This window comes from Elgaria multicarinata, chromosome 3 (assembly GCF_023053635.1).
Source record: "Elgaria multicarinata webbii isolate HBS135686 ecotype San Diego chromosome 3, rElgMul1.1.pri, whole genome shotgun sequence".
Taxonomy (NCBI): domain Eukaryota; kingdom Metazoa; phylum Chordata; class Lepidosauria; order Squamata; family Anguidae; genus Elgaria; species Elgaria multicarinata.
Window position 1 is genome coordinate 64131549 of NC_086173.1, and position 17478 is coordinate 64149026.

Here is a 17478-nt window from a genome sequence, read left to right on the forward strand (position 1 = left end):
AACCCCATTTTATGTCACTCACTTTATCTTACTCAGATTCATATATTGTTTCCAGTAACTCCACAGCAAGGAGATGCTGTAGTGGAGGAATATTGCAGCCTTAGCAGTACTGACCTTTAAAGCTGCCTCCCTCAACCTAGTGCTCTCTAGTTGTGTTGCACTACAACTCTCATCATTCCCCGGTTGCTGTGGCCATTGGCTGGATAGAGATAGTGGGTGTTGTAGTCTAATACGTTGGGAAACCACCAAGTTGGGGGAGATTGGTTTAAAGGGATGACTCCATTTGATCCGAAATCTGCAATGGGAAGAATAGGCCTCCTACAAGGATGCCTACGTGGACAGGTGGCAGCAGTATCTGCATGTAAGGCAGTGAATAACTGAAGAGCATGCAAGCAAGGATACTGCAATTGAAAGCAAGTTTTTACTAATTGCCTTCTTAGCTGCTCAGTATTGGTCAATATCCACTCCCCTAGGAATTTATAAAAGATGCCGGTGCCTGAGGTAGGGTCAAGAAACAACAGCAATAGGAACAATTATAGCAAGGCAGGTTCTATCCCAGGTCCACTGTCAGCTGCTGTTCAAGGAGAAACTTGTGATAGTATCCTATGCATAGTCCTTACTTTATGACTTCCAAAATCTCATGAAAATTTTCATGTGTATAGTAGCCATCACACATCAAACACTAGAAATATCTTATGTATTATCTGATATCACCCCCAAACACAATGTTTTCCATGTGTGCAGAAAACTCATCTCTGTGTGTGTGTGTGTGTGTGTGTGTGTCACACACACTTACACACCCTTGCATTAACACACCTGGGCTGACACTATGGTCCTCATACTGCACCATGCACTGTCAACCAAGCACACACACACACACACACACCAACTTTGATAAATTGAAATAGAATTGACCCTTACAAGAAGGAAAATACCATTTAAAAAAATCTACAATGGCAATAGCCTGAAGCCCATTTAGGAAAGCTGAGAGGAATTTAGCTTATTCCTTTTCCTGGTGGAGGGTCAGTCAAGGAGAGACCCCTATTTTAACTCTCAGGGCCACATCCAATGTTACTTACACACACACACACACACACACACACACACACACACACGACATTGGCCTGATTTTAAGGCTTGGGTGGGCAGCAATAAAGAAAGATTGCTTATGTGTCTGTTTCACTCATTTGACAAAATAATAAAGGTGATCTGTTGGTTGCATTTCTTCAGAGTGAAACAGGCACACACCCAATCTGTCTTATACAGTTTTTCTACACATCTGTATTTTACATGTAGAAATGAAGCCTGTGACACCGATTGGCTGAATTGGTGCAATGGTTCTGAGTGTTCAGTTACTCAAAGGACAATGCTGTTTAAGTCCAAAGTTTATGAGTAAGGTGAAGTTGACAGTTTGGCTGGGATTCAAACTATACACAGGGGAATGCTCAGAACTGTGGAAAAGTCCTGAGATGTAGAGAAGCTAAGGGACCTGGAGCTCAGAGGAAAGGAGGCTGAAGGATGAGTACAGAATAGGTAATGAATTGGGGAGTGGAGGATTCAGAAGAGCGGACAGGTGGAGAATGGGGCTGGGGGGGAGGCAGAGTAGAAGGGCAGAGAACAGGAGATGAGGCAAATATTGAGATAGCTCTGAGGAAATTTTGCAGTGTTTAAGATCAAGAGGGTCTGTTTGGTGGCTGTTTGGGTTAGGGAGAAGTATGCGAGGAAGCTTGGCCAAGAGGGGCAGGGAGATTAAGAAAAAAGTAGGCAACAGCCTAAAAAAAGCAGAAGCCTAAAAAAATGGGTGGTGGAGACACAGAGTTGGGGGGAAAAACAGCAGGAGGCAAGAAGAAAGTAGGACTGGGATTATATTTCTGTCAAAAAGGAAGGGGGCAGTCAAATACAGTTTGGAAGAGTGGGTACTGTGGGCCAGGAAGCCAAGGGAGCAGAGGTTTGCTAGATATAGACTCTGTCAGGATTTTTGCCAGTTCAGTGGCTTCTGCTGTCATGTGTCCTGGAAGCCCTAAGGGCCAATGAGTGTCAAAAAGCAAGGGCAGGGTGGAAATCCACTTATCGGTTTAAATTATGGCCATTTCTACGCCAACCCGAAAATTTGGGCTGGTCACGGCTGAGTCCCTGTGTGTTCAGATGGTGCACAGGGACTCCCGGGAGGAAGGAGGGACAAGAACGGGGTTTCCCTGGGATAAATACTCCCTGGGAAAACCCAATTCTTCCCACAGTCTCAGGATCGTCCCGAGACTGTGGAAGGTGTGGCCGCCCGTCCCGACTTCTTCCCTCCTCCCCACAAGCAGCGGGGATCAGTAGAGGGAAAGAACTGGGCTGGGAGGAATCGGGGTGGGGGTGGGGTAAGGTGAGTGGGATTGGGGCTTTTTTTAAAAAAAACACAAACCACTTATGTTTAGATGGAGGGCACATGCACTCATCTCCTTTGAAAAAAAATGCCGGGCGCAACACCCTCCTTCCTCCTGGGATGTCGCACCCGCATGTGGACTAAGGGGAGGATCTCGCGATCGGGATCTCGCGGGATACTCTCACCTCCCTCCCTCTACACTGATATGGTGTAGAAAGGGCCTAAGAATTACAAGCCCAAAGTCACCCAGTGGGCTTCATGGCAAGTCCCAGTCCAACACTCTAACCACTACACCACAGTGTGGGCATCCAGTGTGGTGTAGTGGTTAGAGTGTTGGACTGGGACTTGGGAGATCTGGTCTCACTTCCCTACTTGCCATGAAGCTCACTGGGTGACTTCGGGCCAGTCACTCATTCTTTGCCTAACCTACTTCACAGGGCTTTTGTGATGATAAAATGGAGATGAGGAGGATAATATAAGCCGCCTTGGGTTCCCTGGAGGAAAAAAGGCGGGATAATAATTAAAAATAAATAAATAAATAAATAAATAAATAAATAAATAAAACTACAGAGATAAATTCTTTGACTGAAGGATTCCAAACTGAAGTTATTGGCCCCAAGACATGTGCATTTAAAAAGTAATGTTGGAAGTGAACCTCAGAAGGTGGCAAACGCTGGCTAGTGGGAGAGGAAGAATGGGGTGCTGCACTGTTCCCAGAGGTCAGAGTGGATGTAGCTTTCCCACCGTGAATAGACGTGGTGGTTCCCCTACCTGTCCCTCTTTCCTTCTGCATGTATAACATTCTTTCTGTTTGTCCTGCATGATCTGAGCCTGGCAGTCTAATAAATTGGTTTCATCCTATTGCATGCTGTCATAAAGCCATTGCCACTATCATCATGCATGAGCACTGAAATCCCAATTACGTGGTCAGCCATTTGGGAGCGTTGAAGAGGGATGGGCTTATAGCTTCTGGGAACACACACACACACACACACACACACACACACAGAGTGAAGATGTAGTGCTAGGTTCCTTTGGAAGCTGTAATAGAGCCTACTACCTGGATTTTTTTTTGGCTGCAAGGCCTGATGTCTTATAATTTCCACAATGTAATTTGCATGGCAACGCCTTAATCTTTGTTTTGTAATCACAGAGCAAGGCACGCAGCAAGTCAAGTATATGTTGAGCACTCACACCAGTCTCTTGACATGTGTAGTCTCTGAGTCTTTTTTTACTTTTTTGTGCAGTTTTATTGGGAGTTTGTTTGTGTATTGGGGGGGGGGCTTGTAGCACAGGTAGATACACAAGTCTCATGGCTGGTGTTGGTGCAACTACATTCTGTCCTGTGATATATGTTGCACAGATATTCCAGTATGCCCAGTCACCCAGATCACAATAAAGCCACATGGTAGAGCCCTCTGGATCCATTAGAGTCAACTGGGCTGCCCCTTGTAGACCAGCATTCTTATTCCTTGTACACGCAGTGAGGCATTAAAGGCCTCATCTACACCAAGCAGGATATTGCACTATGGAAGCGGTATGAAAGTAGTATATAAAAGGCAGGAGCCACACTACTGCTTTATAGCAGTATTGAAGTGCACTGAAAACTGTTGGGGCCCATTGACACATACCGCTTTCATACTGCTATATCTTGCTTGGTGTGGCTCCTGCCTTTTATATGCTGCTTTCATAGTGCAATATCCTGCTTGGTGTAGATTAGGCCAAAGTCTGGTTCTGGTGGGGTCAATCTGGGAACTGGCAATAGTCCGTGGTACAGAGATGAATAATCATCCATAGTGAAACTAAAACTTGGGTTCTAGAGCAAGGTCTTTTTGCCCAAGGATAGACTTCAAACATTTGTTACATTAGCTAATAATAACTTGGCACTTTGCATCTAGGTTAGAACATCCTTGGTGACTGTTTCCTAGCCTAGGACTTTCTCCCAACCTTAACTGGATCAATTGTAGAAAGAGTCTGAAGGTCTTAATGGTACAGTTGCCAGAGATATACACATGCACACAATTATACTGTCCCATCCCAGGTGAGAGAGCCCAGAAGCTCCATTGCCTAACCCCAACAGACCTTGGGCATCTGTAGCTCTCAATGGTGGTGAGCTTCTGGCCACAGAGCACTTCTCAGCTAGGAAGTATACAGTCACACTGCAGTGTATTCCTTCTGTCCCAGAAGCTTATATGCCATTTCCCCTGAGGGAGACAGGTAAAAATGCATCTTGGTGAACCCAACAGGAATATTTGCTTTTCCTATCTTGCCAGAAGATCAAATCCTGCTTTTAGCTGCAAATTACTTGCTAACGACCATTCATTCCTTCAGGGCCTTAGGGTGTGTGACCCGAGACCTGTTGGATGCACAGGGGAGATGCATTTTCCATCCAGAACCTTATAGATACATTTGCAAGTCTCCAATCATCCCTCAATGGTCCTCTTCCTCACTGGCACTTGTCTTGCTTTCCCTTCTCCAGATTTGCGTGCGCAGAACATGTGTGATGTGAGGCCACACAATAATGTTCTACCTGCTTGTGTCCAAAAAAAATCAGTGCATTTGGTTGTGGGTAGCTTTACAAAAATGTAGTCCTGGATCATGGATTTCCCAAGTGGATGATTTTCCAAGGGGAGGGGTGGCCTTATTATCATGCTAGTTATCTTCATGTGGGTGATCCCTCTCCCTTTCTTTGCTTCTCAGTCATCCTTACTAATCTTACTAACGACTGCAGGGGTGGGTTTGGGCTTGTTTTCTCACCTATCCCCTGGGTCTGCTGTCTCCGCATCCACATCCTGATCCTGCTCATGCCACTTTCCCTTCATCTCCCCAGAACAACTTCATCAACCTGAGTTTCCTTAGGCTGTTCCGAGCTGCCCGCCTCATTAAGCTGCTCCGACAGGGTTACACCATCCGCATCTTGCTCTGGACCTTTGTCCAATCCTTTAAGGTAATGATCAAGAGCAATAAGTTACTAATTCTGAGAGTATTTGGGATTTGAAGTTGGGGCAGGGATGGGGGAGGAAGGGATGAAAGGGAGTAGGAGTGCAGAAGGTTTAGGAGGCCATGTCTAGAGACATTCATTACCATCAACCTACCTTTTCATTCTCCACCCTATTAACATGAACTTGGAGTCATGGGCTCCTTCCACCATGGTGCTGACGCTGAATCATGTTTCATGAGTAGTGTTCCATTGGCTCACCCTTTTACATGGGTAAGCGATCACAGCAGGGATTCTGTAGCCAGGAGAGAGGATGCAGTGGGAATTGTGGGGAGGGTGGTACAGCCTACAAGCATTCCTTTTCATTGAGCTGATGTGGGAAGCAAGGGCCTATATTCCCAGTAAAACAAGTGTGGTTGCGTTAAAAATATGAAGCGTATGCTTGTGTTTCCCTCCACTAGGCCCTTCCATATGTGTGTCTGCTGATTGCAATGCTCTTTTTCATCTACGCCATTATTGGAATGCAGGTAAGTGCAATAAGCTTTCATCCCATGCTGGGTCTCACCATGCATGCTGCAAGACCTCTAGCAGGGCACAGGGTCAGTAACACTATTGGTTTTATGTTGGGGCTTCTGAACTTCTGAAAGTGTGATCTAACATAGCAAGGACTGCACGACGCCTTACTGATGTAGAGGACGTGGAAAGGGAGACATTGATTGGTGGGAGATTCAGGGAAGATTAAAGGAAGTGCTTCTTCACACAGCACAAAGTTATACTATGGAATTTGCTACCACAAAATGTAGTAATGGCTACTAATTTGGATGGCTTTAAAAGGGGATTAGGCAAGTCAATGGCTACTAGTCCTGATGGCTATAAGATACCTTCAGTATCAGAGGCAGTGTGCCTGGGGAACATGGGCAGCTGGTTCAACACTGTGCACAGAATGCAGGACTAGATGGACCATTTATTGGATCCGGCATGGCTTTTCCTATGTTCTTACTGGGCAAGCATGCAGGACACCAGCAACAGCCAATGCATCATCACCACATTTATGCAATATGCTGGAAGTCTTCATGTTTACATGGTAAATGCTTGTGTGGCTGGAGACAGCTAGCTATTTTATAACTACAGTCTTTGCTATAGCTGTACTTCAGTGTTGCCAATATAACATAGCCTCACCTTCTCTGATAGCTAAAGCAAAGATTTGCGTGTTGATCTGACCTTATTGTGTCACTGGACTGTCCTTTGGTCATGCCCCAGGATTCAGACACCACCACCACCCACCAAGCCCTTGCTATCAGAGAATAGATTTGATGACATGGAGGATGGGGAGGATGGGGTTCAGGAACTATCCCCAGGAGAAGAGCCTCCACCGTAACCGCCTGCCAAGTGGGTGCTTCCAAATAGGGGGCTCCTGTTGCCATCAAATCAAAAAGCATTGTGCAACCATCCCATTTTTCCTTCTTTAACAGTTTTTTTTTCTGATAAGAAAGTGGTGGGAAATGAGAGGGCTGCAGCTGGAAGGTAACATCGTCTGGTCCCCCTGTAAAAATGAGGCAGAGTGATGGTGCTATAAAAGCTTCTTTTGGAAACACCCAGAGTCCCCTTCACAGGGGGAGATCCGAAGAGCCATAATGCATCCACCCTGTCTGCCTGAGGATGTAGCCCTGCCCTCCCTTCCTTGACTCAGTGGACTTGTCCCCAGAGCTACCTGCAGCCTGGGAGGGAGGGAGGGCATCCCTCTGCCACTGCGCCATGATCAGAGGCAGCGGAGGGCTCCTAGCCCTGCTAAGAGATGGGACCTCTGGAACAGGGCACAGCTGCTTTTAGTCCAAGCATTATTCCTCTTGTGGCACCCGCCTTGCTGCTGGACCACTTAAAGCTTATAGTTGGCTCTCTTTTTGTTGGGATGCCTTGCACCTAGTCTACCCTTGTAAGATGCCCCACTGTACGCTGTCTGCGGTCCTGATCATCTGTAGTCCATTGCAGACCTTGCTGTGCATGGTCCCTATAGGCCCCAGTCTGGAGCAGGATACCTTGTAACCTCCTAAATCCCTGCAACAGTGTAGATGAGCCCCATTCAGCCGTGCTGATAGGTCACTTGGCATCCAGGGTTGCAAATGCTGCCTCTTCCACCACTAGATGACAACTTTGGGGGACCGACTCTTTCTCGGAGACGTATGTTTGCATTTGGAGGCACTTTGGTTCATTTTGTTTTTTGTTTGTTTGCCTCTTCAGGTCTTTGGTAACATTAGCATTGATTATGACGAGGACATGTCTGAGGATGACAAGCCTGCCATCACCGAGCACAACAATTTCCGCACATTTTTCCAAGCCCTAATGCTTCTCTTTAGGTGAGCCCAGCCTTTGCGCATCACTCAGAAGCTCATGTTGGTCCTGCTGTGATCACAAGGGGGCTGGCCCCTGCCGAAGGCGGAAGTTAGTGTAGCCTTCTAGAGACAGGGCAGCAACTGTGCCGTGACCAAACCGGCTGTCTTTAGGCACTGGACCAGAGATTGCGCTCTAAACGACCTCTTACGCCCCTCCCCACAAAGGGGCTGAATCAACATAATATATGGAGGTGGGGGTGGGATCTGTATTGCCAAGCTTCCACATCACAGTCAAGAGATCCTTCTGTAACTAGCATCCACAGTCTATTCTAGAGACAGCTGTTTCAGTACTGGGTCCGCCCAAGGCTTATGAGCCTTTGGGTCTTTTCAGACAACATGCCAAACCATGGTTAGATCACTAACCGTTTTGCAGCAAATGGTTAGTGAGCCTGTTTAAACAGTAGTTATGTAGCCACCTTGTTTAGGAATGGTTCACACGACATGCTAAGTCATGGTTCACACCACACACTAAGCCACAACATTTAGCTCAAAATGCTTAACCACGGTGGCTTAGTGTGTCATCTGAACAGGGTCTTTGGTTACTAATACTGCAGCATCTCATAAGATGGAGATGCTGCCGTTCTGGATGTGATGGGTCTCCAGTGCTCACTCGCTTTTTCCCTCTTTCTTCTCCCTTTCCCAGGAGTGCCACAGGTGAGGCTTGGCATGAGATCATGCTCGCCTGTCTGAGTGGGAAGCCCTGTGATGAGAAAGCAGACCTCAAAGGCCAGGAGTGTGGCAATGAGTTTGCGTATTTCTATTTTGTTTCCTTCATCTTCCTGTGCTCTTTCTTGGTGAGTCAAAGGGCAGAAGGGGGATGAAATGGGGGAGGCAACATGGGACCAGGCTACATAGGTGGAAAGAACAATGAATGCTCATGCTAAAGACTTTTCCAACTTGATTGTCCTAATGTGCAATAATGGGCAGTTGATGTGGGTATATGGGCATCTTTTCTGTTACAGAACAAACAGGTTCCCCGCCCCCCTTTCAATGTTCTTCAAAATTATCAACCATACAGTAACAGAAGTAGCAGAGGGGAAGCAGAGGAATATCCTCTAGTTCTTGGGTGCTATCAGAGTGTTGGATGGTGGTTCACATGCATTTTAATAGGCACAGGTGGCAGGAAAGGCAGTCCAAATAGCATTATATGCATCCATCCAGGCATTTTTTCCAGGCATTCAAGTGTTTTCACAACATGTATGTTGTTGTCACAGGGAAAACACAAGTTTCCTTCCAGCTAACACTTCTATGGCTGTGCAAGTATCACATGCTTTTATTGGTTAGTGCCTGGGCCATCCCTGCTGTTGAGCTGTACACTCTTCCCCCGCCCTACCCCAATCCAAGTGCATTTGAAAGTTGTTCTGAAAGATACATTTTTCTTTAAAATTGTAGATTTTAGTGCTGTGTTTCTGGCTCTATCAAACCAGCAGGTACATTCAGGCAGCCTTTAAAAAAATAGGTTTGGGGAGTAAACACCAGCCCTTACTGCTAATTTTATGGGCTCACTTTTCCCCACTTTGTTCTAGACTGTCTTCCTGTCTTTACCTACTCCAGCCTTCCCCAACCTGGGCACAGGGGATCCTGGGATCAGAGAGGAATGATCCCTCCCTTTCCCCAGGATCTTGCCCTGCCCTTTGAGCCCGCTTTTTCTGCAGTCTCGGGCTGATCCCGAGTCCACGGTACTTGTGTGCGGGCATCACAGTTTGTCCCGACTCCTTGCGGTTACTCACAAGGAGCCGGGACCCACACACAGGTCCTGAGGAGCTCTGCGCCCCATGGGGGGTGGGGGTGGGGAGCAGGAAAATTATTGGGGGTTTTTTTAAAAAAAAATCTACCTTTGAGCACACAAACGCTCGTGCGCATCTTCTGGTGTGTGTGTTTTTTTAAAAAAAATTGGCGGGCACAACATCCTCTCCCTCCAAGGTTGTTGCGCACTGTGTGTAAACAGAGGGGGGATCTCGCGATAAAAATATCGCGAGATCTTCACCCCTCTATCACGCAATACCAGGTAAGTCTAGCTGAGGCCCTGGTGTTGCATTAATGCAGTTAATGCATTATGAAAGGCCTGCTCCTGGTGGCACTTAAAACTGCTAAAACTGCTTTATTTATATGGATCAAGGCAGCTGCCTGCATTTCTTGGAACCTCCTGGGCATGGGGGGTGTGTGAGGGGTATGGAGACTGTCATGACAAGGGCCTGCAATTCAGTATTGACCACTAGAACCCTGGCTCTAGCATTGGTCACTTCTGCTTTGTCGCTCATTTGTGGTACTAGTTGGAGAAGCTTTCTCACCCTGCACAACCCAGCCTAGCATCTCTGCTCAATATTGCATTCCACGCACACACATAACACCAGTTTTCCTTCCACCTACCTCCGCATTCAGCCCGTGTTCTGTGGCAATTGAGCAAGCTCACTCCTCCTTAGGGTAGTGGTGGGGGATATTCCTGAAGCATGCTAATCCCTCCCTCTTGTGTGTGGATGTTGTTGTTTGGGCTACTTAAGGATCAGCACTCAGAGAACTGAGTTTTCTATATATATATATATATATATATATATATATATATATATATATATATTGCCCTGACCTTGCACTCTAGACGTAGTGTCAATCAGGAGGCAGGGGCAGCCTTTCGGTCCATTCTAGCTCCTTCCCTCTTGTTATTGTCACTTCTCAGATGTCGAACAGGCTGTTCTATAGCTGCAAGAAGGGCCCTGCACCTGCACCTCCCGAGTATTATCCAATCTGGTGGTGAAGGCTGCAACCACAGGAGGGTGGTTTGAGGTGGGCAAGCGGTCTTGGCCCTATGACAAATTGTGTGTATGTTTGAGTAACACAGAGTGTATGCGGGTAAACAGAAATGTGTGTTTCTACTCGCATGTGTGCTAATTTCAAGTTTGAATATGCTGATTTTATGTCTGCATATCTGCATGTATGTGAGTGTGTTTATGTCTATTCTTGCTATTATATATAATGAGAGGGCTTTTGTACGTGTGCGTGCGTGCGTGTGTGAGAGAGAGAGAGAGAGAGAAGTTATGTGCCACCTATTACCATGTTGGTCCTTCTCATTAGCTACTTGAGCTCACATGGACTCTGGTTCCCGTGTGACTATCTTGCCTGGGCATCAGTCAGAGGCAAGAAAGATCTCAGCATATTTCCTGGAAACGCCAGTTATTGAACCTGCCTGTGTCTCTCTCTCTTCCTCTTTGATACTGCAGATGTTGAACCTTTTTGTGGCTGTCATCATGGACAACTTTGAGTATCTGACCCGGGACTCCTCCATTTTGGGGCCCCACCACCTGGATGAGTATGTGCGTGTGTGGGCTGAGTATGACCCTGCTGCCTGGTAAGGACATAGCTAACTTGCCTTTCCCAACGCTGAACTCAGAACCCTTGTCCTTACCCAAGAAAAGCTTGGGGAAGTGGATCAGGTTGATCCATGCTTGGGGATAAGCCTCCTTAACAAGGAGAACTGGGGCAGAGGAGGGAGGAGAACTGAATTTAGCGCTAAGGTAAGATTCCTGGATGCTAAGTCCAACTGTAGCAGGAAATTGGGATCTAGTGGTTAGAGCAACAAAAGCAGTAGAAGCCAAGTCACCCAGGTTCTTTTGTTCCCTTCGCACAGGACGGGCTTCTAGCAAATAGGAGCATCAACTTTGGGATTCTTATTCCTCTTGTGGGAGGGAAGCAGACTAGAGCCTGGAGGGATGGAATAGGTGCTGGAACTCCTGAATTCTGTTCACGAATGGTGAATAGGAACCTCTGCTTTGTCTATTCTTACAGAGCTAAGATAGGAAGTTATCTTGATAGGGATGGCCATTCCCTGCTGTGTTGTGAGAGAAAGGCGGGCACCTCAGCTGAGGCAGAGACTGGAGCACCTGCCTCTGTTTGCATGCAGCTCCATTGTGAGTCACCCACCTTAGCTGAGCTCCCATCAGCGTGGAGCTGTGGCCACCGCCACTCTGCCATTCCCATTTCCATTCCTGTTGGCTAATTTCTGTGGGTCTCACTAGAAACAAGTGAGTGGAAGAAGCAATTGTGGGGGGTTTGTTGCTGATTAACATTTCCTCTTTTAATTTTAGGTTTTGCAGCTGGATTCTGTCAAGTCCACACACACTCACACACTCACACTGCCCCATATGTTCAAAGGGCATGATGAGTGCTGTGTGCCACTTCCCTATTCCGCCTGGTGGGCTACGTAGCCCATATAGTAGGAGAACTGGGTAACATCACTAGCCATATTTGAGCCAGACATTTCTGGTCTCAATGAAGCCCCAGTGGCCATGCTTCACGGTTTGTGCCAAGTTAGCAGCAACTGGGCCAAAGCAGGGTTACTGGGGTACTAGCTTTGCAACCTGCACAAAAACTACAGGTATTATATGTTGTTCAACCATTAAAGAAATGCACACAGTAGCTCTGTGAGCGATAGATGACACACTCCTAATATTTCAACCTGTAGAGATGTGTGTGTGTGTGTGTGTGTGTGTGTGTGTGTGTCTGCTAGGGCCTGGCCTTCCATTCTGGCACATAATACAGTTCTTGTAATTTTTGTCTCTGGTTTGCTGGGGAGGAGGCCAGGCACTCTGCTGCTGCAAACAGGCACAGTCAGCAGAGTTGTAATCATTGGCGCCTAGCAGAAGGTCCACCCAACGTTCTCTTGGTATTGTTTGTCATCCCTGTGCCCTGCTGAGAGTGAGTGCCCGTTGTGTCCAGGTTTAATGTGTTTGTTTACGCTGCCAGCCCTAACCGGCAAACCCTGCCAAGCCCAGCTGAGGGAGCGTCCATGAGGAAGCCTGTGCTGTGCAGGGGCAGGAGATTCCGAGTCTGCCCCCGCCTGAGCACTGGTTTCTGTGCATTTATTAATAACCCCAAAAATAAAAAGGAAGGAGGTAAAATATTGGTCCGAATCCCAGGGCTCCTAAAGTCCAGGGTACAGTGACAAAGGATCTAGTGTGAGTTTTGGAGAGGCAGCAATGCCTAGTGGAAGAAACGCCCAAGTTGGGACCCAAGTCTCCCATCGGTCTGATCAACTTTGACTTGACCCATGATCTTAGATCAAATTTACCCTTGTTGTGTACGGCTCAGTGGTCTTGCCCCCCACCCCTACGTATTAATGGAAATGGTACTGGCTCACCTTCCTTTCCATCATGTTGATGAGGAAGCACAGAGGGCTGCAGTGAAGCCTCATCTGCATGGCTCTGAGAGGGCCCTTTCCTCCGCCTGCAGCCAGTGGGGATGCTCAGCTCCTCCATGTAACCCAAGGGAGGTGGTATGGCTGGGCTGACGGTCTCCAGCCAGCCAGCAGTCCTGCTATGTTCTGTGTGTACATGACAGTGTATGTGTTTCTCTTGCCCTGTAGCGTCTGCACTAACCCCCGTGTATTCTTCTTGCAGTGGCCGAATTCATTATAAGGATATGTACAGTTTATTACGTGTAATATCTCCCCCCCTGGGCTTAGGCAAGAAATGCCCTCATAGGGTTGCTTGCAAGGTTTGACTTACACTAAAACCTGCTAGCATCAACGGAATGAATGTTGCTTATGGTTTCTTTAATATATATATTTCATATATATATATGTATCTATATCTGTACACATACCTATCTATATATTGCACTTTCAAGAGTAATTTAGTAATGTAATTAGCCAACAGAATGCGTGAAATGATGCTGCCACCCAGACCAGTAACGCATGGAGCATACCAGTTACCTTGAACCATCTCTGCTTGCTGTTAGCTGGAGCTAGGCCTAGAGGGTTCTATGAGTCTCTCTGTACCCACCTCCACCACCCTCTACTCATTAATACTTCATTTGGGGAGGACAGAGACTCCATTGACACCTCTACCATTTCCCCCTTCCCCATCTACCCAATTCTTTCCACCCTCCCTCTCCCTCCACCTTCTTCCCCTGCAGTCTGCCCTCCTCCCACATTGGCAAAGAGGGGCTTTCTCATCTCAATCTCAATCTCTCTCTCTCTCTCTCTCTCTCTCTCCTCCTTTCTGTGGTTCTTCACTACCAAGAGAACCTGACTCTACATGCCTTGGCCCGATAAACCCATGGGGAGGGGGGTTGTGTTTTTTTTCCTTGTAATGGCAGATTGAGCAAAACAGATGGAGGCACATGCTTATGTTAAATCCATCCCTCTTGTGATGGGTACGCTGGCTCTGAAAGCATAGAGCGTGTGTTTAAGCATTTAGCTGAATTGCTGCCACCGTTTGAGAAATCACTCTTCTACTCCTCATCATCCATGAAGATCAAGCTTATTCAAACTCTTTGCTGACAAGCAGCACAGTAATCTTTACATTTTTATCTTCCATTTTTTCCTTTTCCAATTGATTTCCAATATTTTTCTCTTCTTTGCATATTTCTCTCTCTCTCTCTCTCTTCTATTTTTCCGTGTATTTTTCCTTTTAAAATTATTATTATTTTATTTTTTGTTGGTTTTATTTTAAAATTTTTGCTCCCAGGGGCCGGATGACTTTCATGGACATGTATGAGATGCTGAGACATATGTCTCCACCCCTGGGGCTAGGGAAGAAATGCCCAGCCCGTGTTGCTTATAAGGTAGAATGTTTTTTTTAAAAAAAGAAATAAACAAGAAATATTTCAAGTTAGCTTCATTTTTAACTCTCTTTTTTCCCCCAACAAGAAAACCTTTAAACCTATATTTTTTTGTATATTTCTTCTACCCCTCCTCCCAATCCAATTTCTTGAGCAGTAACAGTGTGTCTGTTCAGTACTTTAGCGTTCCATGTTTCAGAGACTCCATTATGGCCAGTAGATGTGGGGCGGGTAAGAAACAAACCCAAGGCGCATGCTCCCCCTCAAAATCCCTTGTCAACATGCTACCAGCCCATCCTTCCGTATCTAGCCTGAGAGACATTTCTTTAAACATGTTTGACTTCCCATTCCTCTTGCCACCCTCAAACAACCTGTACTGCTGCGATTTGCTCTGAGGCTACCCAGCCAATACAAATACCTCAAATTAACTGGGAATAACAAAGCCGGAAGGGGAAGAGAGATCAAAGAACCAAAATTCCATGAATGAAGCAAAAGAACGTTTGATCAGACCAGTGTGTATCAAGAGAGAGAGAACTAGAAATGGTATTAAAATCCGATTAACTCCCTTGCAATGGCAGATAACAACTGTGATATCAAGACAAGCCTTTGGTATCTGAATAAGGAACACTGGAGAGAAAATTAATATTATCCCCTTCACTTGATAGCCTGTAATACACTTACATGTGGAGTCATCATACAGCATCTGCCCATAGAAGTGGTTGAATAATGTAGCCTTTATAGAGAAATTTGCCCTCAACATCCATTTCAGACTGAATCTCCCAACTGAGATGAAATTTCTCTGTTTTCCATCCTCTCTAAATGCAGCATACATGTGCAACAGCATCAAGGACCAAAGACCCTGTTATGTGGCCACAGCATAGATGGAGGCCTCTCAGTAATTACTAACCTACTTCCATTAACTTTGGCTGATGGGAATTCTAGTCCAAAACATTTGAAGGGCACCATGTTGGGGAAGGCTGTTCTAGAGGATTGAACTGGACCCAAAGTGGAATCTAGATTTATTTTCTGTGTCCAAAGTATGCCCAGAAAAATTAGGACAAATTATAGATCAGTTTTGGTCCCATCCAAGCATACTGAATTATAAGGAGAATCTGGAGAGGACTCCAACTAGAAGTGAAGAGTACTAATGACTCTCAGAGGGAACTGGTGCTAGGCTAAGCCCAGTGGTTTGAGATACAAGCCATGTCTCTGTGCCTTGTCTCATTTTCACCATATTTCAAAACAGCAAGAAGTTAAATGCAAACAGGGCTGTTAGAAGTACTGATTTAGTGCTAAACTTTCCCCTCTGTGTGTTCCCCAGCCAGGTGAAACAATACTTGAATGTGACCTTGAGTGAAGCCAAATTAGACATGATATTCATGGCTTTAGCCCTAGTGTTCTTGCTTTAAAAAAAAAGTCTGTGTAGCCAGATTGAGATCCTAGTGTGATAGGAGGGGGATTTAAACTTTTGCTCAGGACTAGCCCTACCATTAGGCAGAGTAAACCAGCCACCTCAGGAAGCAGATTCTGGATATCATGGAAAGACAGCAAAATGCTATTTGCAGCATTATTATTATTGCTGTCAGGGGTGGGGAGAGGTAGTGGTGGAATATTCTTCCTCATGAATCAAAATAACTAGACTGACTTTGAGTACTTTCATGTATCTTGACTTTGGTGGATGGTGGAGGAGAGATGCTCTATATGCTGCTCTGCCTCAGGCCTTGGGTTGGCCCTGCTTTTGCCCCTACCGTAGTACTGCTCAGCATCAGCAATGGAAGGACAGCTCCCATTGGCCCCTCCCCCTATATTATAATCCCAATCCTACTCTGCCCCACCCCCAGCCACACACACATATGTACAGCATATTATTACCGTATTTCTTCGATTGTAAGAAGCCATCGATTGTAAGACACACACTAATTTCAGTACCACGAACAGAATAAAAAACCCTAAGACACACCCACGATTCTAAGACGCACCCCATTTTTAGAGATGTTTATATGGGGGGGGAAATGTGTCTTAGAATCTAAGAAATAGGGTATTATTATTATTATTATTATTATTATTATTATTATTATTGTTAATTATTATTATTATTAATTATTATTATTATTAAACTAACACACCAGAGCTGAAGACGCGGACATCAGCATGTCTCATTTGGCCCTTATACTTCTGTATATATGCTCTATTTGACCACTGAATTGTGTCCTTAGTTTGTATGTAGTTAAGAGTCCCAGCCTGCTATGCAATTTTTCATCATGCAAATTGTTGGATGATCCTAACAAGTCTTAAGTGAATGGGGATTTTCTGTTGTGTCTACCACAGGGGGTCACTTTTGATCCAGACATCTCTCCATGGTAATTGGACCAGCCTGGTCACTTCAAGCTGAATCCAGAGGGGCCCTGATGGTTGTGCAGTTTAGCACTAAATCAGTACTTCAGGAAAGCGTATTGCAGGACAAAGAGGTTCAAATTTACAAAGGGTTCTTGTACAATAACCCTTCTTGAATCCATCATTTGAACTATACTCTCCATGCTGAGCCTGCTAGTGCTGTTGGGACTAGCAGGGATCCATATGAGAATTGGCACCATGGCACATGACTTGCAGGTGTCAGTGCACTTGACATCTGAGAAATCCTCCAGCTAGAAATGAACTGATACTTAAAGGAGAAAGCAACTTTTGGATTGCTCATTACTCATCCCAGTGTTACCTGGTAAAGGCTGCATTGATTCAAAACCCATGTAGCTTTAAACAGGACTACAGAGGTCAAGCTGGTTGAAGTGGGCTGGGGTGATGTGGATCATCATTACATTCTGTGCTGGTTCAAAAACATGTTTACTAGTACAGACCTTTGTGCCAGATACACAATACCCGCCTTCATTGTGGCTGCCAGTTGATCAGAACCAGAACTGTATGACTCTCTTGCATATACAAGATCAGCAACAGGGCACATGCCCAGACCGAAATCCTTCTGTTTAAGAGCAGGAGCCCAATACTGTACATGCCCATGGGTTGCAGTTGATTCCATTGTCAAGATTGCTCGCTCATGCCCTTCCGGCTGCCTATAAAAAGTTGCGGCAAAAATGTTCTCCTGGTTTATCTAATGGTTCTTTTGATCTCTTTGGGTCACTTAAAACAGATACCCCACACCTTTCCAGTGCTTCTGCCTCCGTGATGGTGTCACTTCCTATGAAAGAACACAACCTTAGGGGAAGTAGCTCACT

General features: G+C 45.8%; 1 protein-coding gene across 1 annotated transcript in view; it reads left to right on the forward strand.

The window, feature by feature from the left end:
* Positions 1-17478, forward strand: part of CACNA1A (calcium voltage-gated channel subunit alpha1 A) — a 123855-nt gene that overhangs the window by 52200 nt on the left and 54177 nt on the right. The window contains exons 22-27 of the mRNA XM_063120511.1: positions 5199-5315; positions 5768-5833; positions 7545-7660; positions 8340-8490; positions 10912-11039; positions 14158-14254. Of these exons, the coding sequence (XP_062976581.1) occupies positions 5199-5315; positions 5768-5833; positions 7545-7660; positions 8340-8490; positions 10912-11039; positions 14158-14254 (675 nt within the window). The remainder of the gene's footprint in view (positions 1-5198; positions 5316-5767; positions 5834-7544; positions 7661-8339; positions 8491-10911; positions 11040-14157; positions 14255-17478) is intronic.